Raw genomic sequence first — 23,005 nt, 5'->3', positions numbered from 1 at the left:
CTCTTGAGCTGTGTCATCCTAAAAATACATTTACTTTATTTTTTAAAATACAGGCATTCATATAATTTCACATAAATTACATATTGAGGTTTTTTGGTACGTTAAAAATAACTAAAATAGCTAATTTCTCTTAGTGACAGATGTAGCTGAATAAAGCCAAGATTTAGATTAAAATCGGACATCATGAATCATTCATCAGGTCTAATTGTCTGTTGTTACTGATGTTGAGTGACTGTCAGTAGTGTCTTCTAACTAGGCACAATATTTTGCCAGTCAGTTGCCAAAAATACTGACCTGGTATTCAGCTGACTGGAGTCAGCTCTGTTTACACGTTTTTAGAGTGGACCATTTATTTGCTAACGTTTAAGAAGTCCAGCTTTCTGTTTTGTTTGCTATTGGAAATCACTAAAATGTTTGACAAGAGCATTGTGATTCTCCCTACTAATTATGATCTCTGAAATATTTAATAGCTTCAACAGTTTTGGCTGAACGCTTAAAACATCATCTCTCTGAGGAGAGCATACTTGGCGATAGCGTGTGCTCTGCCTGTGACAATTTTTAGGCTGTGATTATAATAATGATTTTTATTACCCGTTTTCTGGGATTACTGGGGTTTATGCACTGTCTTACAATTATATTTAGAGGTGTGGTATTTCACATCTCAAGTATCCAAGCCTGTGAAATTGATTTAAACAAGGCTTTGCCAATGTTACTCCCTTCCCTTAAAGGTAAGTCTATTCATTCTAATTGCCTATACAAAACGTGGTTCAGGGGCGCTTTCTACTTCAACCAGAGGACTGGAGGAACAGCTGCCCAAAGATGTTACAATGGCAGTCACCTCCCACTTGCAAATTAATTTGATCATCTGAATGGCAGTCTTATGTATTCTGTAACACTTAAAATTGATCCTTTGAATACAGTGCTGCAACCATAGTAACTAGGCTGTTAGGATTCAAGTCCCAAAGTATAGTCACTGTAAGTTGCTGTTTTAAGGTATAAAATTGGAAATGGCTCATTTTACAGGTTAGAGTTTTAATTATTTCTTTTCTTTCTTGCAGGCTGATCTCTGTGTCCCTCGTTTGAATGAAGGGGACCAGGTTGTACTGATTAATGGCAGGGATATAGCAGAGCATACCCATGATCAAGTTGTTATGTTTATTAAAGCTAGCTGTGAGAGACACTCAGGGGAACTTGTGCTCCTAGTTAGACCCAATGGTGAGTGATTTGCACATAGTAATAATAATTTAAAAAAAATAATTCATACCTTGCTTTCATTTTCTAACCTCTGTTTTGTGTCCTGAGATGGAATGCTAGACATCTTTGTAAGAAAGAACTCCCTTCCTTGGAAAAGAATTGCAACAACACAATCTGCATACAGGTTTTGATCAATCCCATGCCCTGAGTGTGCATAAATAAGTGTTGAAAATTAATAGCAAAGCCAGAGGTCAAATATTTCTGACAGAGCTAATATAAATTTTGTTCCCAGTCTCATTTATAAAAATGTCCAGAAAGCGATATGGATATTGAATGCATTTTCTGAGGCTGCTATTATTGCCATAAAGAAAATAAAAAACACAAGGGGGGAAAAAAGAACAAAACACCAACTCACCAAACCCCCAGTGTTTGGATGACTTTGAAGGCTGATCTATGCAAAATCTTTCCATATTTTTTTTAAAACAATCCAGAATGACTGATAATATTTCTATTCAAGGAAGCTTAATAGAAGAAAGTGCTAAAAATGCAACCTAAATAACAGCTTGTGCATTATATTCATGAAATACACTGTTGGAGCACTGCCAGCAGATGGTTGCTGGATTTAATTCTACTGAGCATCCCGGTTGCAGGAAAAAGCAAAATGAAAAATAATGGTGTTTAATTGGAATAATTGAAATTACTTCAGAAGAGTACCTCAGCCACCTTGTAAACAATTTTACTTCTTTCTCTTATTTGCATTCCCCACTTACTTGAGCTCTCCTTCTGTATGTGAGTGCTCTTGCAGCTTTTTTGCACTTACTTTTTCAGGTTAAATTGTTAGCTTTGTTTACCAATTTACTTAAACCAGTTTCTTCTTGTGTGTTGATTATCTTTGTATCCTGGACAAAAACATCCAGAGTCGTAGAGTTGAGGAGCTGCTGGTTTCCTCCTTCATAGTCATATGATACTTAACAAGCTTCTGAACAGCCTATGTCTCTGTTATGTATCTTTTGAGTTTATTTATTGGTAGGGCACACATACAACATTGATAGCATCATAATGGCACATACTAAATGCCATTTTCTCAGGTGGTCTGCATATATTGCCCTAATTATTGAAGATTAAAATCAAAGTCAATTAAAATCTAAATGCAGCTATAATGACTTCAGAGGCACAATGTGGAGGATCTTAGATTCAGGTGTTAAATCAGATTAGCTAGGGTATGACATGAGTCTTGGTCAAAATCCTAGCAGTCAGTGATGTGCTTTCACTTTAAAATTCCTATTAAATCAAAATTTATTCTGTCATGAATTAAAATAAGTAAGGGCTACTTGCTCTTGCTGATGATGACTAAAATGAGTATGTTAGAAAAGGTGGATTTTGGACAGGCAAAATACTTACCTTTTTTTCTGCTTTAAATATATGATTTAGAGTTAACTTTATTTGCCAAACAGCATGTTCACTAGGAGCATTCATACCTCACTTTATTGCAGCTGTCTATGATGTTGTGGAAGAGAAGCTGGAGAGTGAGCCTGACTTCCAGTACATCCCTGAGAAATCTCCACTTGATGGTGTCCATCAAGATGATAATGCTCTGAGGGAGTCCATGATTCAGCTAGCAGAGGGGCTTATCACTGGAACTGTTTTGGCTCAATTTGACGTGAGTACTGTGTCATTTGTAGCTGTGAGCAAGTTCCAAGTCTTTGGGGATAGTAATTAAATTAAGCAGAGCAGATTTCAGTTAAATTTCAGAGTCAGCATCTTTTAGCAAAACAATTGTCTTATTGTCTTAAAAGAACAAAAAAAATAAATCCTGTGTTGTACATACTACTTTATGGCAGAGAATAGTCCTAGTATTAGTTTTGAGTATTGGTTGTTATATATAGCGTTATTGATTACATAGAGGTTTTTGTGGTCATCAAGGACCTATGCTGATAAAATGCTTTCATAGAGATGAAGGCTGAAATATGTATACTAAAATATGTTCTATACTCAGACCTTCACTCCATATCTAAGTTACTGTTGAAGTGGAATGACATTGTATTGACAACCTCAGTGAGGGAAGGTAAAATTACCAATGGGGAAAAACACAACCTTAATCTTAAGGGCCTAATTGTGACAGTTAATGTAATAATGCCTTTTATAAATACTTGAACCTTTAATGACCTCTTTCAAAAGGACAGTGCACTTCCCGTGGGGTCCTAAGATGCTGATAGCTTTAGTGTTTCTTCAGCACTTACTTGTGCCTTGATGATATTCGATCATTAACGCATGAGATCAAATAACTTAAAGCAGGAAGCAGTAAGTTTGTATAACAGCAGTGTGAATTCTGTGAATTTCCCACCAAATAAAAGCTTAGCATTATGTATTACAACATTTATTTGCAATATACAAGGCATTCTTTAGGAACTTTGGTAAAATTTACTTGAAAGAAAAGGTTTTCTCAAAGTGGGTTTAAAAGCCTCCTTACCTTAGCTTGTCAGACTCCAAAACAGGTTCAGTGTTTAGAAGTTTTCAAAGTGCTGTTTATTAAATCTGGATCATTTCACTGATACTGTTTTACAGCACAACAGTTATTGCAGAGCATGGCTAAGGCACGAAAGGGAAGGAACCTCTTAAAGGAGAGTTTTTGCAGGAAAAGTACAAGGTAGACTGGCATTTTCTCCACAGTTACTGAAATACAGAAGGATATCCAGGAAATAATAAGGATATTTAGGGAATAATTAAAAAAAATTTAAAAAACTTAAAACCCAAACAACTGCACTGTAGGTAAATGCCTGTACACAATGTTTAGAATAGAATAGAATAGAATAAACCAGGTTGGAAGAGACCTTCAAGATCATCGTGTCCAACCTGTCATCCAACACCACCTAATCAACTAATCCATGTAACCAAGCACCCTGTCAAGTCTCCTCCTGAACACCTCCAGTGATGGCGATTCCACCACCTCCCCAGGCAGTCCATTCCAATGGGCAATCACTCTCTCTGTGTAAAACTTCCTCCTGACCTCTAGCCTGAACTTCCCATGGTGCAGCCTGAGACTGTGTCCTCTTGTTCTGGTGCTGGCTGCCTGGGAGAAGAGACCAACCTCTGCCTGTTTACAACCCCCCTTCAGGTAGTTGTAGAGAGCAATAAGGTCACCCCTGAGTCTCCTCCTCTCCAGGCTAGGCAGCCCCAGCTCCCTCAGCCTCTCCTCATAGGACTTGTGTTCCAAGCCCCTCACCAACTTTGTTGCCCTTCTTTGGACTCGTTCCAGCAAGTCAACATCCTTCCTAAACTGAGGGGCCCAGAACTGGACACAGTACTCGAGGTGTGGCCTAACCAGTGCAGTGTACAGGGGCAGAATGACCTCCCTGCTCCTGCTGGCCACACTGTTCTTAATGCAGGCCAGGATGCCAATGCAGACTGCTTGTTCCAAATCACAGGGTAGAATGTCAGTGTCAGTCAATTCCCTTAGCAGTATACAATAATGACTTTTCTCTGGATCAGTGTTCTTTATGGAAGCTTGAAATTCTACATTCAGTTTGTTTAAACTGTGATGACATGATTATTTTCAGTGATTCCTCAGCATAATAAATATATAGTGCTTTCTTTTGAAAAAGCATTTTCCATGTGTGTTGAAGCTACTGTTGCTCAGTGGTTTATGTTCTAAAGACTACCTCTAGGCAAATAATATACTAATAGGTCTTTTGTGTCTGTTACCATTTGACCATTGGTTTTGTCTTGTAGCAATTGTATAGGAAAAAGCCTGGAATGACAATGTCTTGTGCCAGATTACCTCAAAACATTTCCAAAAATAGATACAGAGACATTTCGCCTTGTAAGTATGTGTGTTCATGCATGTGTGTTCTAAAGGCGTTTTGCTATGGGTAGTAAAGAAGTAACATCTTTCATTATTGGTTTCTTTTCAGATGATGCTACACGGGTTATTTTAAAAAGTAATGAAGATTACATCAATGCAAATTATATCAATGTAAGTGGTACTGTTGAGTCAAAAGAGTTTCTGGTATGCAGTGATTTTGCAGTTTTCCAGTGGAGAGGTTGATTGAAAAATTGGAACGTTTTCATAAATCTAGTACAGAGCACAGTGGCTGATAAACCTGTAGATAAGTGGTTTAAAAGTTACTGTAGATATACTTTTTATGGCTAATGATTCTTGGCAGGTGGGTTTTTTTTTCTTTTTCAAAAGAAACCAAGAAAAAAAAAAAACCACTTGGAAAAGCAAGCCCTCTACTAGACTAATTTATTCTTCTTTTCTACTTACTCATGTGACGGTTGTGTTCAACATCAGTAACATTTGACCTGGCAGCACTTTCCTCTACATCTTTTAAAAACTTCTCTTTTTTTCCCCAATTATTAGTTTTCTCTCACTGTCAGTAGCAACAAATTTTCAGCTACTTACTTTTCTGTTTGTGATCAAACCCCAGAGGTTAAATTTATTCCAAGATCAGTACTTTAAATCTAGCATCAGAAATGCACAGAACATGAAATGTTTGCAGTTATTTGCCAATCACTCATCTATCATTTCTGGTTTTGACCATCATTAATCTTGATTGTGGCACCTACATAACTCAGTTAATATGTGATGTTTACTTGGATCTTTGTAATAATTTTGCAAATGGAACACTCTGAAGAATTTTATCTGTGCCAATCAATACTGCTAATTTAGAATAAATAGATATAATGTAGTGGATACTTTTTTAATCTGTTAGTTACTCAACACTAAATGTCTGATGCCTAACTTATATTTGCTGTAAGAATTAAAATAATGACTTTGTCTTCTCTTAGATGGAAATCCCTTCTTCCACAATAATAAACCAGTACATTGCTTGTCAAGGTCCATTACCGAACACTTGTCCTGACTTTTGGCAGATGACTTGGGAACAAGGCTCATCTATGGTTGTAATGTTAACAACACAAGTTGAAAGAGGCAGAGTAAGTAAAAGATTTCCTTAAATACTGTTAGTATAATCTTCTTAAAAAATCTATTGATCTGTTGGTCACTATCCTGTGAAAGATAAGAGGAATATACTATAATAGTGTGACTAGGGATAATGGTTTTAAACTAATAGAGGGGAGAGTTAGACTAGATCAAAGGAATAAGGAATAAACTCTTTACTATTAGGGTGCTGAGATACTTGAATAGGTTGGCGAAGAGGTAGTAGGTGCCTCATCCCTGGAAAGTTTCAAGCTCAGGTTGGACACAGCTCTAATCCAGTTGAAGATGTCCCCCTGATTGTTGCAAGGGAGTTGGACATGGTGACCTTTAAAGATCCCTTCCAACCCAAACTATTCTGTGATTCTAGGACTATTTTTGCATAAGGGCGCTGCACTCCTAGTACTGTTGCAGTAATGACTCTTAAATTTTCAACCTTCTGATACTCATGATGTAGCTAACAATTAAACTTTGTTCACTTCTGGAATATGTTGGAAGTCTTCATGTATTTCTTAAAATATTTTAGGCCTCTTTTTTTTTTGGAGTCTTTATTGTAAAGCAAAGAGCAACTAGAATTTACCTACAATGACTTTTTTTCTCTTCGCATGAAGGTACTCAAAGAAGTTTCATGAGTTTTTGTGTGTTACTTCTTTGATATGTAGAGAGATTAATATTTTTAAGACAGCCTAGAACACCTCTTTGTAGTGTTAAGATCCCATGACTGGGTGACTGTCTCAAAGAGAGTCCTTGATAAGCTTGAAATCTGAAATGTTTTATAAAATATTCCTTTGTGGCTATAAACATTTGTTTAATCATATGAATGAATCATTGTTCCCTAAGTCATTTCCACACAAAAACATGTAAAAATACCATACTAGTAATGAAGTAATTTAGAGTTACAAATGATATTGTAAAAGGCCTTGGGTGTATATTTTAGTTTGTTTGGATTTGTTTCCTCTCTTACTGTGCAGCTTTGTCCTTTGGATACAGGCAAAACAATCAAATCTGGCCATACCGCATAATAACTAGAGTTACTGGGTCTGTAGTCTGGAGCATTCACAGTTGCACTGACTGGTTGAGTGTGTGGACACAAATAACAATAATAATTTAGTGGAATAATAGTTTAGTGGGATTTCTCCACATTCAGTAGTTCTTTTTGAAGGTGGATTTGTAGTATGTTGTGGGTTTGCTGATCAACTCAGGCTGCAGTTCCACTGTCTGAATATATTCTCACTTTTTGTAACCATATATTTGATGGAAGGTCAGGCATCTAAATACAATTAAAATAATTGAAGGGGAGTTGCAGGATTTTAAAACCATTTTTCAGTGACTCAGTATTAGCATGATGCTGCCTGCTCCCAAACAAAGATCATTAGAGGGAATTTCAGTACAAGTGCCTTTTTTTTTCCTTTGCAGATCTGCTAAGAACAGACTTGCAATAGCAGTTCTCTAAGGTTCCCCCACCCCTTCAATAATGATATTTGTGGAGTTCTTTGGAGAGCTGCTTAATAACGAAATAAAAGGACTTATCTGTCTTATACCCATAGGCAGACTCCCTGCTCTAAAGCTGATCATGAGGCTACTGACATCACTATCCCACTGCATGCCGGGATGTCTCAGTGGAGCAGGAAGTCTGCAAATCTGGCTGCTCTTAAAGAATCGCCAGGTGGGTTGGAAAAACAAAAGTACACTTGAGCTGAAATGACCTCTGTAATTAGGCACTTATGCAATTTCTCTGAAAACCTTAATGTTTGAAGCTTCCATTCACATTCGATGACTTCATCCAAGAGTCTTTTGAAGTCCACCATCTGCATCTCCTAATTCCTGCATTAGTTTAGCAACTTTTTTGTTGCCCCCCCCTTTTTTTTTAAGTTTCTTCTTTTCCCATATAAATGTGCTTTGAGAGGGTTCAATTAGAGGTTGGAAATGTTTATAAAAGAGCATTTCTGTCACACAAGAGTTAAGATGGAATATTTACAGATTTACCTTCTTTAAAAGTTGTAATGAGACTTAAAGGCATCCATGTTAGGTTAAGCTAACCTCAAGAGCTGCTTCATGTGTCCTCTTGAAAAGAGAACCAGGAAATCTCTGCAATGCTTTGTGTTATAAACTGTAATTAGGTAACACAGTCAGTTTGGTAAGTAAATTAATAGAGATTACAAAATGAACAAAATAGTCTGTAATGAACAATAGTATAAGGGCCACGAGGATGATCAGAAGGCTGGAGCACCTCTCCTATGAGGACAGACTGAAGGAGTTGGGGCTGTTCAGTCTTCAGAAGAGAAGGCTCCGAGGTGACCTCATTGTGGCCTTCCAGTATCTGAAGGGGGCCTACAAGAAGGCTGGGGAGGGACTTCTCAGGATCTCAGGTAGTGATAGGACTAGGGGGAATGGAATGAAGCTGGAGGTGGGGAGATTCAGGCTGGATATGAGGAGGAGGTTCTTCACCATGAGAGTGGTGAAGCCCTGGAATGGGTTGTCCAGGGAGGTGGTTAGGGCCTAATCCCTGGAGGTGTTTAAGAGCAGGCTGGATGAGGCTCTGTCCAGCCTGATCTAGTGTGGGGTGTCCCTGCCCATGGCAGGGGGGTTGGAACTAGATGATCCTTGTGGTCCCTTCCAACCCTGACTGATAATATGATACTATGATAAGGAAAATAACAATCTGTACATTTAAACACAGGTATCTTTTAAAATGTGTTGACCATAGGTTAAATGCCATCAGTACTGGCCAGAACCATCAGGAAGCTCATCATATGGGAATTTCCAGATTACCTGCCATTCCGAAGAAGGAAATCCTGCTTATGTCTTTCGAGAAATGACACTGACTAATCTGGAGGTAAAATCATAACATACATTTTGAAGTATTAATCTGTGAAATCTGTACAGTCTCGCTAAAACTTAGGGAATCAGACATTCTTGTCAACTTGATGACACAGCCACATTAATAGAACTGTTTATTTCTAGAACCCTTTATAAACTACTCATTGCTATGTACTTGTTAGGCTAAATTATACTCTTAGAATAATAACGAATCTCTCACTAGTTAAATACCACAAAGATTCAGTTTCCATAGTCACATCAGCTGGTTTTAAATCACATAAAAGATGTATTATTTGTCTTAAAAGTCTTTGCCTGGTGTCTTTCATGCCCTGGACAAAGAAAAAGAGTAATTAAAGAAGCTGAGAAACTTGTTATTGCCTTGCTGTTTTCACTATTGCAACTTAAAATCTGTTTTCGTAGAGGCAAGCAGTTCTTAGTGGTTCTATCTTGGAGATACATATGAGTAGATGGAAGATAAATCCTGCTGAGAGAAAAATGAATAGGGATTGGAGACTGCACATAAACAAGGACCTTCTTGAACATGAACTGCATGATTTTCAGGGCACATGCAGTTTACAGAGCACCTCCAGCCAGCATTTCAATCTCAGAATTGTTTGGAAATGAGTGTCTAGAATTTAGTTCACATACTTGTTTCTCATTGCTTGGGTTACTGTATGAGCTGCCAGTTGTAGAGAGCTGTCTTTTAGTCAATTTACAGTTACATTTTTTCCTCTGTGTCCTGTTGGGACAATTGTTCATTTCTTATCAGCAGTGGAACCTCAGTAAATGATTAAATGCCTGAAGTTATTTAAAGTGTGATAACTTCTCTCCTTGGAAATTCTGCTTTTACACTGATGGGACAGCTTCTCCCCATCACTAGCTAGGGGAAAATTATGCTTAGAATATTAGAGCAACTGGCAGGAGGAAGTGGAAAACAGAGTCATTATTCATTTTATATATAGTACACTGGATAAAATTAAGAGGTGCATATAAAGCCAAAACAATGCTGCTGTTCACATGAGGTCTGAAAGGGAAAGCTTTTATGTCTGAAAATCCTACATTTCTCCTCCCTACCCCAGTTCTGTCATTTGATCTAGTAAGATAGCATCCCTCTCTGTTACATTTGTGTTGATAAAAATTTGACTACCTTTGCATACACATAGTGTTCAGATAAATCATTGATATCCTTGAACTGCTTTCCTGTTACATGGCATGTATATTTTTTTAGGTAGTTGAAAATGCAAACTGTTGTGGATTGCCTTTGTTGTTTTTAAGAACAAAAAGATAATTTTAAAATCCAGGTTGCACAAAGATTAACACCAATAAAGTGCTGCCTGAAAACACTTTTGTTATGGGTACAAATTGCTGTAAGTGGACTGTTGATGATGACTGGCGTGGTCTATGTTTGAGTTTGTTTTTTTTTTAATGGGGCCTGAATTACCTTTGAATAAAAAATTCATGTTTCTGATTAGAAAGAAGAAAGCCGCCAACTAACCCAAATCCAGTATATAGCATGGCCTGACCATGGGGTTCCGGACGATTCCAGTGACTTCCTAGATTTCGTGTGTCTTGTGCGAAAAAAGAGGGCTGGCAGAGAAGAACCTGTTGTTGTTCATTGCAGGTATCCAACTGTTTCCAATTTTATTAAATCATCAAACTGAACTTACTTATCACCCAGTGTCTTTTCTGTGCTTTGTTGCTGAAAAGCATTTGATTTTGTCTGCTTTGAGGGTGATAGGAGAACTCAATTTTTAATTCAAACAAGTGCTTGAAATTGTTATCACTTGTCAATAAGCAAAATGTGGAGTATCTGTCTGTATTGATCTGTGCAGGATTTTGTTAGTTTTATTTGCAGCTGAAATGCTTGTGCTAGCAGTCTTTGTAATAATTCAGGGAAACAATGACTATTCTCATGGGGACTATTGCCCAGAGTTCCAGGATAACTATAAATAATCCATAGCAGAAAGTGAGAGTGGTATGTGCAGCAATCAAATAAAAGACACTTCCTCTCAACTCTGCAGTCTTGACTACATATGTTGGTGCATACATTAAGGTGATGCATTTTTCTCAACAATTTACTTTTTTCATTAATTCAAATAACTTTAACCCAGTTTTTTATGTACACATGTAATGTGGGGGTTTATTTCTCTTGTGGTACAGGTTTTAATAGCATTCTGCATTCCTATACTAAATGTCAAATTCTTAGTCCTTTAAAATACTTAATTAGTAAACTATAAATATGCATAATGCCATGTTCATGTGAAAATGTGCTACACCAATTCTTGATGAGCAATTCTGTGAATAGAATTTGACCTTCAAATTCCCAAATACTCTGAGCGAGGGGTGCGTTGCTCCTGTTTAGAATAGAATAGAATAAACCAGGTTGGAAGAGACCTTCAAGATCATCGCGTCCAACCTATCATCCAACACCACCTATCAACTAACCCATGTAACCAAGCACCCTGTTTCAGAGCGAGGATAAGAGATTTAAGGGACAAAATAAATGTAGAGATTATTTAATCTACAAGTAAACTAGACATATATTGAAGATGATGAAACAAAGTATTTTCTCTTTTTAACAGTTTGTGTATCAGAAACAGTATTTGATTAGTTTAGCACTCTCTTTTCCTTTGTGTTTGTGAGGGTGAATTTTACTGATTAGGAAAACCAGTATGGGAATGCCACTGTCTTAAATGATTTTGTTCCTCAGTATCTACTATTGATGCACTTTTGGTTGATATGGCTATGAATATATAGTGAAAATATCAGCCAGATACAACTTTTACAGCAGAAAGTGTGCAAGTCTGTAGAGACACTGGAAAAAACAACTTTAGAGGGTACATTTCAGTGAGGCGTCGGTTTAGTTCCACACTGCTAATTTCAGTACCAGTATTTATAAGTGGGTTGGTATTTCACAGAAGAGAGGGAATATCACAGTTCAACATTACTTACTTAATTGGCCTAACTTGGTGGCTGTTGGAAGGTACAACTAAATTCCACTAGTGAGTCAAGCTGAAGGATCCCATGGGTTCCCCCATATATATAGCACACACACTGTTTTGAACATCTGTTCAGTGTAATAGGACAAGGCATTAGTATAACAAAAGGGTGAAATTTGCTTTCAGAACTAAGCCACCAGCTTTAGTGTGGAGAGTCCAAGTAGCTAGCAGAGCAGACTTTTCTTTGGTACAATAGTAGTTTAAGAACGAAACCGAAGAAAGCCTCAGAGAAACTGTAAATCAACAAAAACCTTAACCAACTGGAAAGGTTTTTATTATGTTGAACTGCTTACACCTCTAGTTTCTAACCATGTGTTTGTCTTTATTTTTACAAGTTAGTTTAGCTGAAAATTTCCAATTCTTGTTCTGGATGAGATGGTGAACCACCCATTCTGTCCATGTATTGTCTCAGTGTTCTTCATCAGTGAATAATTCTTTTACCAGGCTGAAGAATCCTTGCCTACCTGATGCTTGTATGGAAACTATCGCACTGTCCATCATTGTTGTTGCCCTTAGCTGAATCTTTTGAATTTATGAGTCTTTAGTTTCTTTGACAGATACTGTTCCCATTTGGATTTGATAGAGCATTCTGCATGTGAATTCTATACATGTTCTAGGCCTATAAAATGTTCCTGTATAATTTTATATAACACAGACATTTACCTCTTGTCATGAAATTCTTACGACAGCAGTGAAATATATAGTAACTTTAATGCCACCTTCTGGACAAAGATTTAAAGTAGTGGTTTGGCCATAGTTTGAAGTTATGCTTCAAAATTGGAACAATTAAATTTCAGACTTTGGAATATTTATAATAACTAATTTAGAAGTAAATATGTCAATTGATTAACTAAAACACTAGTTTCCAGTACTGCCTCAACTGATACAGTTGAAAGAATGGATTTGGTCCTGTTTTCAAATTCGTAGAAACATCAGTTATTCTATTTCAGAAGTGCAACATGAAAAATGTGAATTTGAAACCAGTTATCAAGTTCAAGGTTAAATATTCAATCTTTGAGGATTGCTACTTGTGGAAAAGTGTATGTATGTGTAATACAATGCAGATAAATCTTTAGATTTGTTTTAAGCTAGAAATGATTCATGTAAGCTCTCTTAACAATTTTGCCATTCCAAGATGCACACCTTACAGTTCTTCCTTGTCTTGAAAAGGATTGCTACTAAATATACTTTTTCAATCTGTGCTGTATTGAAGAAATAATAATAATAATATTATCATCCTCATCCTCCAAAGGTTTCTGTTAATCGTTCTGTTACTTACACTGAAATATGAAGGCATGAATCACTTGAAGAACATAAACATGGTTTTATCCAATTAGCCCAGCACTCTAGTGACAGTCATTCCAGTTATGGTCGAAGTGACACAAAGTGCACAGTGTATGCTCAGTATCTCTGTTTTGTTATTGCCTGGATATTAGTGTGGTTCATAATATGATCTGAATAAACACCAGTTTGTAAATTCTTCTCAAGTCAATGCTTAGCTTAAGACAGTCCCTCTTGCACTGATTAGTTTTTGCTCTGTTTGGGCAGGGTGGCGACTTAACTGTGACACAGACACCATCTGTCTAACCCCTGCCCTAATACTCTGGGAATCATTAATGATCAGTCATGAGAATCCTTGAGAAAGGAAGTCTTTATGGGCAATATTCCAGATGCTTTGTTTCATTTCCAATTTGAGTGTTATTTTGTTGTTTTTGGGTTTTTTTGTTTGCTATTTTTTCCAGTGCTGGGATTGGACGGACAGGAGTTCTTATTACTATGGAGACAGCTATGTGTCTCATTGAGTGCAATCAGCCTGTTTATCCATTAGATATTGTAAGAACCATGAGAGATCAAAGAGCCATGATGATCCAAACACCTGTGAGTATCACACTTGCTGTTCTGAGTTGCAGAAGAATGATTTTCTGTACCAAATCATAGTGTTAGATAGAGTTTCAGTAGACTTGCTGTTGATCATGTTGCAGAGAGGTCACCTTTACCTAATAGAACAGCTTTGGCTACAGGCAGGAATAAATTGCTGAGGCTGTTGGAAAAGGAGCAGTTCTTTAAATTTTCTACAAAGAGGACTCAAAAAAAGCAGTGGCTGTTTCAGTGATACCTGGTAATTAGTATCAAAACCAACTAGTTTTCAGTAATCTAAAAATTACCCAGTGAGAAAGAAGGAGCCTAATTCTGTATGTTAAGAATGGGAGTAGTATAAAAGATAAACACACAAAGATACAAGACATGCAAGGAAAACCTCCAGTGATGCCATTCAGTGATTTTTGTTGTTCCTTAGTTACAACAAAAACAAGCCTTAACTTTCCCCTGTAGTGACTTGATTAAAGGGAAATAATCTTTTTTAAAATCAGTGTAACTCAATGCAAGATATATCAAAGTGATCTTAAGTGTATTTAGTCTATAAAAAGTGACTTGCTGCCAGCATTCTTTAAGTCCTTTCTTCACATGTGATGTATCTTAAGATGGTAGGGGTTTTTCCCCCCAGAAAATTGCTATATTCTTTTAATGTGTTATAAATGTAAAAGTTTCAGAAGCTTTTACTTTGTCAGTCAGGTGTTGCATATCTGAGAGAAGTTTGTGGTTATGTTTTTAGAAAATACCTAAAAAGAGTCAAAAGTTTAAGTTGTGTTGTCTTTCAATAAAGCTTTGACCAGTTCCAAGTTTTTAATTCCTCTAAATCAATCAGTTATGTTACTCAATTTGCACAGGAAGCATGAGGAAGATGATGATGAATGAAAAATAGTAAAGGATAGCTCTCGTTGTTTGTGCTGATTATACAGGATGAACAGTATATCTCTCTAGCACAGAGAGGAAGAGAACTCTATTAGTAGAGGAAGAGATGCAGCAATAAGTATTTAAATTGACTTGGGAATTGGGGATTTGGTGTTTGGTTGGTTTGTTGGTTTGGTTGTTTTGTTTTTTTTTTGCCATGTGCTAAAAATATCTTCCAGTCTTCTAATTTCTTGTAGAGAAACCAGAACTTTGAAGCTTCAGTGAAACACAGGTGTTTACTGCTTCAGAGGGAGAAGGGAGCATAAGAGAGTTGAAGTAGCTTTTAAAAAGGTTTCAGAAACATTAGCTATTATAATTTCTCCTTTGCACTCTTCCTGATTTTTTTAATCTCCTGAAAGATTCATTCAGTGCCCACAAGATGGCTCTATGGACATGTGTCTGCTCTGTGTTCTGTAGGAGGAGAATTTAATCTCCTTCGGGGAGCACTGGAGGCAAAATCTGTATTTTACACAAATACCTATATATTTAGCTAGTTTAATGTACATGCAGCAATGCAGTAAACTATGATTCTGTTACTAAATCTGTGGGCGTTTAAGATCTGACAGCACTGATTACTGCATAGAAAGAGAGTGATATTCCAGGACCCTGCTGGCTTTCAGACCAGCATATACACCATTAAGCAGTATTCAGTGACAGTTGTTTTGCTTTACAAAGCAGTGCTTGTATTTCATCTTACTTTCTTTAGAGTCTTAATTTCATTACTGTTGGGTTTTTTGGTCTATTACATATTTAAGACAAATTATTAGTGACTTCTAGGTATGCAAGTGCTAGACTTGAATACAGTAGAGAGATAGACATCATATAATGTTAAGAAACTGGACTTCTGGCTTTCTAAAACATGAAACAATGTGCCTTTATATCAAAGGAGGTGCTGGTAACATGGCAGAAATAATTTAAGTATAAAGTATGTAGATTCTAAATCCCAGGTATGTTGGAAACCTCAGGTCAGTGAAATTTCAGCAGTGAAACAAAGAACAGAAAGTTACTAAATATGTGATATTTAATATAATAGTAGTGGTTCTGTGGGTGTGAATTTTGGTATATATTTCAAAGTGCTGTTCATCCCATTCTTCTCTTGAGAAACAACATGTTCTAATATAAAGTTCCAGTTGTTTTGTGTTTACTAAGCTAATTTTGAAACACAGTTTTTGGCCTGTCAATAGAGTGGGGTGGGGAAATGTTAAAGGCCTTTTCCATTTCCAAATGGCATGTTTTGATTGTTTCTTTTCAATTTACTGACTCTCCTTTCCTTTTCAGAGTCAATACAGATTTGTATGTGAAGCTATTTTGAAGGTGTATGAAGAAGGATTTATTAAACCTTTACAAGCATCACTGCATAAGTGAAGAGCAAAAAAAACCTAGAATATCAATTGAGGAATCCTGTCCTCTATAATGAACTGGCAGCATTCGTTGTGCCATAATACTGCTTGCAGGAAATGATAGTGAAGTACAGCAAAGAATTGACAAAGGACTTTGAAAACTTCAGCACTGTTGCACTTTACGTTGAAAAAGAAAAAAAATCAGTCTCTGAAACTCTTCATCTCTTTGAAGACTTTATTTTCATGCTTTGCTCCGAACAAACCATAAACTGAAAGAACTAATTGTGTTCAGGGTAATTGACAATATTTCATTGTAGTGCCATATACTGCGCTTCTGGTTGAATTGCTACAAACAAGGCTTGGAATTATTTCACTCTGTTTTACACCCATGTCTCTTAAAATGAAGAAAAAAGAAAAAAAAAGAGAGAAAAAAATACACTAAGCCATGGTCTTTTTCCAGTGCTAGGTTTATTTACTATGTACAGACTCTCACTGTTTTGTTTTCTACAACATTAGCAATATTGCCAATACTAGATAGATACACACTGCCTACTGATGCAGCACACTTTGTCCTACACCCTTACTAGAGACCAGCTGGTTGTTAGAGGAAAGCTGGCATCTGTGTTAACCCAGCAGTAGCTGCATAGTGCCCACTTACCAGCATCTTGTACAAAATAATAACAGTAACAATAAAAACTTTAAAAAATAATAAATAAACAGCATTTCTGTGACACAGCTTGTGTGTCATACACTGGTGTATTCTGATTCGTGTGACTTAAGGTTACGTGATGGGAACTAGTGCATGCATTGTGTCTTAACCCCTTAAGTGCCTTGAGACTTACAGCGTACATCCAGTGAAAGGCACTCATGAGTCTGTGGGGGTGGTATTGTTCTGTCATATTTATCTTAATGGGTTCAGATTTTTAAAACGGCCCTTGGTGCTTGGAATGTGTTACCACAAGGGGTCAGGGAAATACCATTCCCTCTTTCTTGATACAAGTACCTGTGTGCTGCTCTGGGTAGCAAAAGCACCTCTGCCAACTTAATGAATGAGCATTGTATGCTGCTGTGTGGTAATCTTGTGAAAAATCTGACACATTCCTTCATTCCTTCCAAATAATCTCTTACTAGCAGCTTATTGTGAAATGCTGGTAGGTCATTAGGAGCTGATACTTTGTTTTATCTTTTTATTGAGAATAGCTGTCTTACTTGATTAGAACATAACTTTTTAATAGCACTGATCACTAAGTTGAACTTGCAATCAGATGTGATTTAATTCCATTTTCTGCTAACCAATTACTTTTTCAAGTCCTCATAGTTGATTTCAAGCCATGTTCGTACAGGTCTGCCTTTTCTTTTTTTGGGGGTGGTTTTTTCCCTTTCTTTTCTTTTTTTTTTTTTTCTTAATGGCTTGGGTGGGAGGGAGAACACTATGAAATTGTTCTAAAACTTTATTGGAATTCTATAATGACCCCGGTCAACTTCTGTTATACTTGTGCAAAATTGTTCCGGTCGGTATGGGTTGTTTCCAGCTTAGTAGGTAGAAGTTTTGTAAGAAGTGTCTGTCTGATACAGTCTCTGAGCTCATTCTAAAGATACCAGTTTTAAAAGTTTGTTGCAGTATGGGAGAAACCAAGTCAGAAGCAAAGTATCTGGTGTAATATACTGTAAGAAGCAAATCAGTCACTTCTTTGACTGCCCTGTGAACAACATAACGTTGTGCCCTCTATTTAAAATGTTTTAATTTATTGGTTTCCTGAAAATGTTTATCCAGTAAATTGTGTTGTAAGCTGTATGGGGCATAGAATTAGAACGGAAAGTTCTATGCCTACACAATTTTTAACTGTGGAAGAATTCTATTATATAATATACTGTGTTCTATGGACATTTGAAAGAGATCATCTATGAACTATTAAGTGGAAAGGGGTTCAGGCAAAATGAAATCCTGGCATAAGACTTAGTAATAAACATGAACCACAATGCCAAATCGAAGACAGAGTTTTAATATTTTTAGAAAACAAAATAACACTAGGTGGCCTGTGGCCCTGTTACTTGTATTTCTAGATTTGATGCTTAAATCAATATTGAATCTTACAAGAATCTCTGGATCTGATAAACTCAAAAAGAGTAATAAGGTAGCTTTAATCTCCGTTTTATTTTAAGCCATTTGCAACAAAAGAAAATTCTTTAGGAAAGTACAAGCTTTAACTTCCATATTACAAGATTATTAGCAGAGATGCTGACTAGTTGGAAGGCTGTTTTAAGCTCAGCACTTAAAACAGTTCAGTCATTATATTGAAATAAACTTTCTTCATAGTTAAGTTGTAAATGAAAATAGCATTTGCCCTTTTTTTCTGAGGGAAATCAGAAATGGAGTTTATAGCAGCATTACATAGTGTTGGTATGTCACATATTTAAATAGTCCTATATAAAGTTGCCAAAGCAGTTTGAATTCAAAAGACTCATTTATACCACAATTAAGTGTGGGATATTTATTGTTTGTCTGTCATTACTGTTTTTATGACAAACATAAGGTAAGAATAAGAGATCTCTTCAAAATCTTCCTCTGCACTGATTTAAGCTGATGTGTAGTGTATTAACTAGTTGCACTGGGGGAAAATGGAAACAAAGTAACTATTCCTAGATAATTGGCCATTGGCGACTCAGTGGTTTTTTTTTTTTTTGGCTTCTCCCAAGCCAGGATAGTGGTAACCAAAAACAGATTGGCAAAGAGAATAGCACTGAAGCCTTTCTGCACCGTAAATGATTTGTTAAGACGTTTCTACCTGTTGTGGTATAAATGGCCTTTAAAATATTTTTATATGGCCAAAAAAAACCCCCGTCAAAACTGCTACATATTTGGGTTATGAAGATCTGTATCATCCTTCAGAGTTTTTTAGAGAAATTTTTGTATGTTTCATGCTGTACAAAACATGAATGTATCTGGCAGGCATAATGACTTATAGACCTATAAGTGATTGGTGTTATGACTGTTGGATTTTATGAATAACTATTTTCATACCATTTGATTAGGAAAAATGTTGGGTGGGTGTGGGAAAGAGTACGTTTGTAACATTTCCATGGTACAAATCCAGTTTAAAAAGAATTCATTGTAAATAAGAGCAATATTATGACAATTTTGTGCCAATGTATAATGTTAAGATTCCTGTTTTCCTTTTAGATTCGGATTGAAAACTGCCACTACCATCTCCTGCTTAAAGTGGATTTGAAGGTGTTTTTAATAGAAAGACATGGGGCTCTAGTGGAGGCTTTGAGTGTTTTGGGGGCATTTTTTGTATACTGCTAAATATGAAATAAGTTGGAGGTATCGTTTAATAAACCACCTCCAGATTGTCAGCCAATCCACTGTCAGAAATATTGCTTTAGATATACCAGATAACCGAGAGCTGTAGAATTTGTTTCTTCTGAATTTGGAAGCATTTGGTATTTTAAGTAACTTGGAAATCTGAGGCAGTAAAATACTGGGTTTAGGCTTTTTATTTTTATATATTTCCTCCCAGTTGTGAAAAAGAGAAAACATGATTTATTATTTTTTTTTCTCAGTACATTTGATGCCAGCTGATGTTTCTTCTAGATTTCTCTGTTACATTTGGAAAGCTTATGTCCCATATAGATAAAGCAGGCACACTTGTAGAATATCTGATTGCAGTCTAGCACACCATCTTTTAGATAAAGGGTGAGAAAGATAGCAGTTGGGAGATTAAAGAACATGAGGAATTTGTTATAGAACCAGTGTAGCCAGCAGGTTTCCCTGTAGGCCTTCTAAGAAGCTTTGTTGATAGCTGTGGAAGGGCCAGAATGCAGTGGACTTGTTGCAGTTGCACTGCCCAGGGAGACAGGAAGTAAGGAAAGTCTGACATAGAGATTCTGGGGCTCCAGGTATGCTGTGAGCTGAACTGTGTGGTGTTTTTTATGCTTCTGCAGTGTGTGTGCAGGTGTGTGGGTGATGTTTGATGGCTCAGGGAATTAATGTGAGCATGAAAATCTGATAGATCCACTGATACCCAACCAAAAGCAAGTTGTCCAACACATGTGCTGTAGTTCTGACTGTGGAGCAGTCAATCTATGCCTATGGAGGAATCATCACAACCCTCAGCTTTGAGGATAAAGGGATGGATTAGGTTATGGTGCAAATCAAAATTTTGTGTATTTGAACTTCTATGAAGTACAGGAATGGTGCTGTCTAATGTCACTTGCATCCTTTCTTTATCTCACATCTCAGGTCCCAGGGTGACTGGGTATATTTGCTAATTTAATTACCCACCTTTTGTTTTGAGCCCATTTGCACTATTTCTAGTGCTGTGATCTAATATCAAAATCTGGTAAAAATATATTCATTGATTAGGTGAGGATCTTGCATGAAATTGCAGGGATTGTAATTAGTGGTGATTGGGTGAAGGGGAAAGTGTTTTCAGTGTAACTGTTCTGTCCAGTCTCTGTTACCCCACTGCAGTTCTCTTTCTTTTTTTTTGGGGGGGAGGGGATGGTGGTGATGGTGTGGTTAGCAGTCTACAAATGAGGCTAGTTTGTTATCACTGTATTTTACCTCTGTGCTACTGCGAATGTGCATCTTTTCCGTTCACAGGGCTTCTCCAGCTACAAGTTTTTAACTGGGGCATAAACAGTAAGCTCTGGCAGTTGGCTTTGGCATGTTTCCCTTATTGAGAACTCAATGGTAAAAATATGAGAGAAATCACTTTGAAAAAAAATGCTGAAATTTGCTGTTAGATTCTATTCCTTTGAGCCAGTAGCCTCATCATTAAAACAAAAACCAAACTAAAAAATTGGAAACAAGACACCACTAATCTTGTCACTCTAATCTGCTACAGCATGAACCCTGAAACCATTCCCATGGACTGGCTGACAGTGTGTTGGTTGTGTTATTTCATATTTAGCAAGCTTACACTTTTTTTAAAGGGTAGTTTTTTGTTGTTTTGTTTTTTTTTTCCTCAGAGTGTTTTGATGTTTGAATAGTAGCACTTTATCTCATGCTTACTACTGACTAAACTATTGGATAAAATAAATTTTGAGTTTGGAGAGAGGTGCTTAATGGGTTTCTGTACAGAGATGATTCAGATTACACCCTGGTACGAATGCTTACTGTTGCTCCAACCATTTCCAGTTTATTGTGCCTCTGTTTCTGAGGGACTTTCAGAAAACAGGTGTTAGTAATTCCATTATTTAAACTTTCCTATCAAAAAGAATATAAAACTTTGCATTTGGAAAGGAAAATTGCAGAAAAGAAAAAAAAAAAAAGGTGCAAATAGAAACTACAGGGTACTTATACATTTATCTCTGTGATCTCTCTCAGCTAGCTGCAAATTAGCTATGTTTACCGTAAATGTTTCTGCTAAGCATTATTTTTAACATTAGATCAATTGCCTGGAATCAGTGTTTGGGGTTTTTTTGTTGGTGGTTTTGTTAATATGTTTTGTGTTGTTGATTTGTTTTTTGGGTTTGTTTGGTTTTTTTTAATTTAACTTATTTGACTTTTCGTAACTAAAGATAATGCACAACAAAGTTTAAAGAAGTTGTCACCCTTTTACTCCTAGGCCAGGGGCTGAAGACGTGAGTGAAAGGGTTAAACAGTTTACATTAAGCTGTTTTCTTTAACGAGAGTATATCCACAAAGACTAGACTATAAATGATTCCGTGCAATTATCTCAGTTCATTGTGGCACCACAGTAACAACTTGTCATAATTTTACAGCAAAGCTAAGGTAAGAAAACAAAGGTTTTATTTTATCCTGTGTATCCAGATTTGTTTTCCATTTGGCTTGTTTACCGGTGATCCAATTTTAACCAGTCAATTTGGCAGGGCTGTTGGTGTGTAAGGTTTGGATTTTTTTCTGTAACAGGTGCTATACAGTGTGTAAATACAAAGGGAAGAATATTCTTTAGATCACTATTAACAATCAGATGGTGGCAATATTTTTTGCTAGTTTCTTCTGGTAATTAATTTGCATTTCCAGATGTGGCTTTCAGTTGTCAAATTTCATCTCAGTGTCATACTGATGAATGATGGACTGCACGTATGAAGTAAATCATCTCGGAGTTGAATAGCTCTTTTGTTGTTTAGACTTACTCTTGTGTATCTTTATTAATGTTGGGGGGAATGGGAAGGTACTTCTCATAAGTAGACTTTTGCCTATAATTTGTTTAAAAGCACATGGGGGGGGGGGAAAAAAAAGCAACATCTTGGCTAAAGAGCTGAGGTGGCTGATTGAAAATGATGGAAACTTGAAATTGGTCAACACTGGACAATGTGAAAATAAATTCAGCTTTTGTCACTGCAGCTACTGTATGCTTTAAAGGGCCTTATGTATTTGTCCTCATTTTGATAAAATGAAATTTCTTGCCATTAAAATGATACACTAACTTCTACAGAAAACCAGCAGTTCCCAGGATAAATATGCTAATTAACATTTAACAAGTCTTGTTTTAGTCTTAAGTAAAATTTCATTCTATTATGTGAAAAAATGCTGTTATGCATATTTTGTGGATATATTTAATTTCAGTTGACAAATAGTTGTCTAGGTACAGACTTGAAAAAAATATATATAGTTTACTTGTGGATCTTAATTGTTTAATTGCAAAATAAAGATGTGCTTTAGTAATTTAAAGGGTTTTTTGCTTTTTTGTGTGTGACTTTCTACTGTACACAAGTTTGCTATGTTATATGCCTCTGATGTCAGATAATGATCATCTTGTGTTTTACTTTTTGATGTTGTATGACATAAATACAGTCCTATGGATCAAGCAACAGAAGAGGATGCTAAATTGCCAGGAAGTGTTTGGCTCCAGAGGAAGCATGACAGTACAAGTCAAAGTGTTTTAGCTGAAAAGACATGCTTCAGGTTTTGCTCTAATGGAAAAATAACTAGCTTTCTTTTATACAGTGAGTGC

The 23,005-nt window shown here is 36.5% G+C and overlaps 1 protein-coding gene across 1 annotated transcript; it reads left to right on the top strand.

Moving 5' to 3' along the window:
- Window positions 1-1,071: 1,071 nt before the first annotated feature.
- On the top strand, window positions 1,072-22,703 carry LOC137461438 (tyrosine-protein phosphatase non-receptor type 4-like). The gene is made up of 9 exons (XM_068171174.1): window positions 1,072-1,215; window positions 2,688-2,854; window positions 4,924-5,014; window positions 5,106-5,167; window positions 5,983-6,129; window positions 8,838-8,966; window positions 10,423-10,571; window positions 13,692-13,827; window positions 16,018-22,703. The coding sequence occupies exons 1-9, from the start codon at window positions 1,152-1,154 to the stop codon at window positions 16,102-16,104; spliced, it is 1,032 nt and encodes a 343-aa protein (XP_068027275.1). The 5' UTR covers window positions 1,072-1,151; the 3' UTR covers window positions 16,105-22,703.
- Window positions 22,704-23,005: the final 302 nt, after the last annotated feature.

The sequence above is a fragment of the Melanerpes formicivorus genome, unplaced genomic scaffold (genome assembly GCF_026170545.1).
Source record: "Melanerpes formicivorus ecotype bairdi unplaced genomic scaffold, bMelFor1.0.p_v2 SCAF_2189, whole genome shotgun sequence".
Classification (NCBI taxonomy): Eukaryota; Metazoa; Chordata; class Aves; order Piciformes; family Picidae; genus Melanerpes; species Melanerpes formicivorus.
Note: the sequence above shows the minus strand (reverse complement) of the source record. Positions and strands in the feature narration are given on the sequence as shown.

Bases quoted from the DNA above. Each gene is read 5' to 3' on its own strand.
- LOC137461438 (XM_068171174.1), top strand. From the start codon at position 1,152: ATGTTTATTAAAGCTAGCTGTGAGAGACACTCAGGGGAACTTGTGCTC. The intron at 10,572-13,691 runs GTATCCAACTGT...TATTTTTTCCAG, and splicing joins CCTGTTGTTGTTCATTGCAG to TGCTGGGATTGGACGGACAG. The intron at 13,828-16,017 runs GTGAGTATCACA...TTTCCTTTTCAG, and splicing joins CCATGATGATCCAAACACCT to AGTCAATACAGATTTGTATG.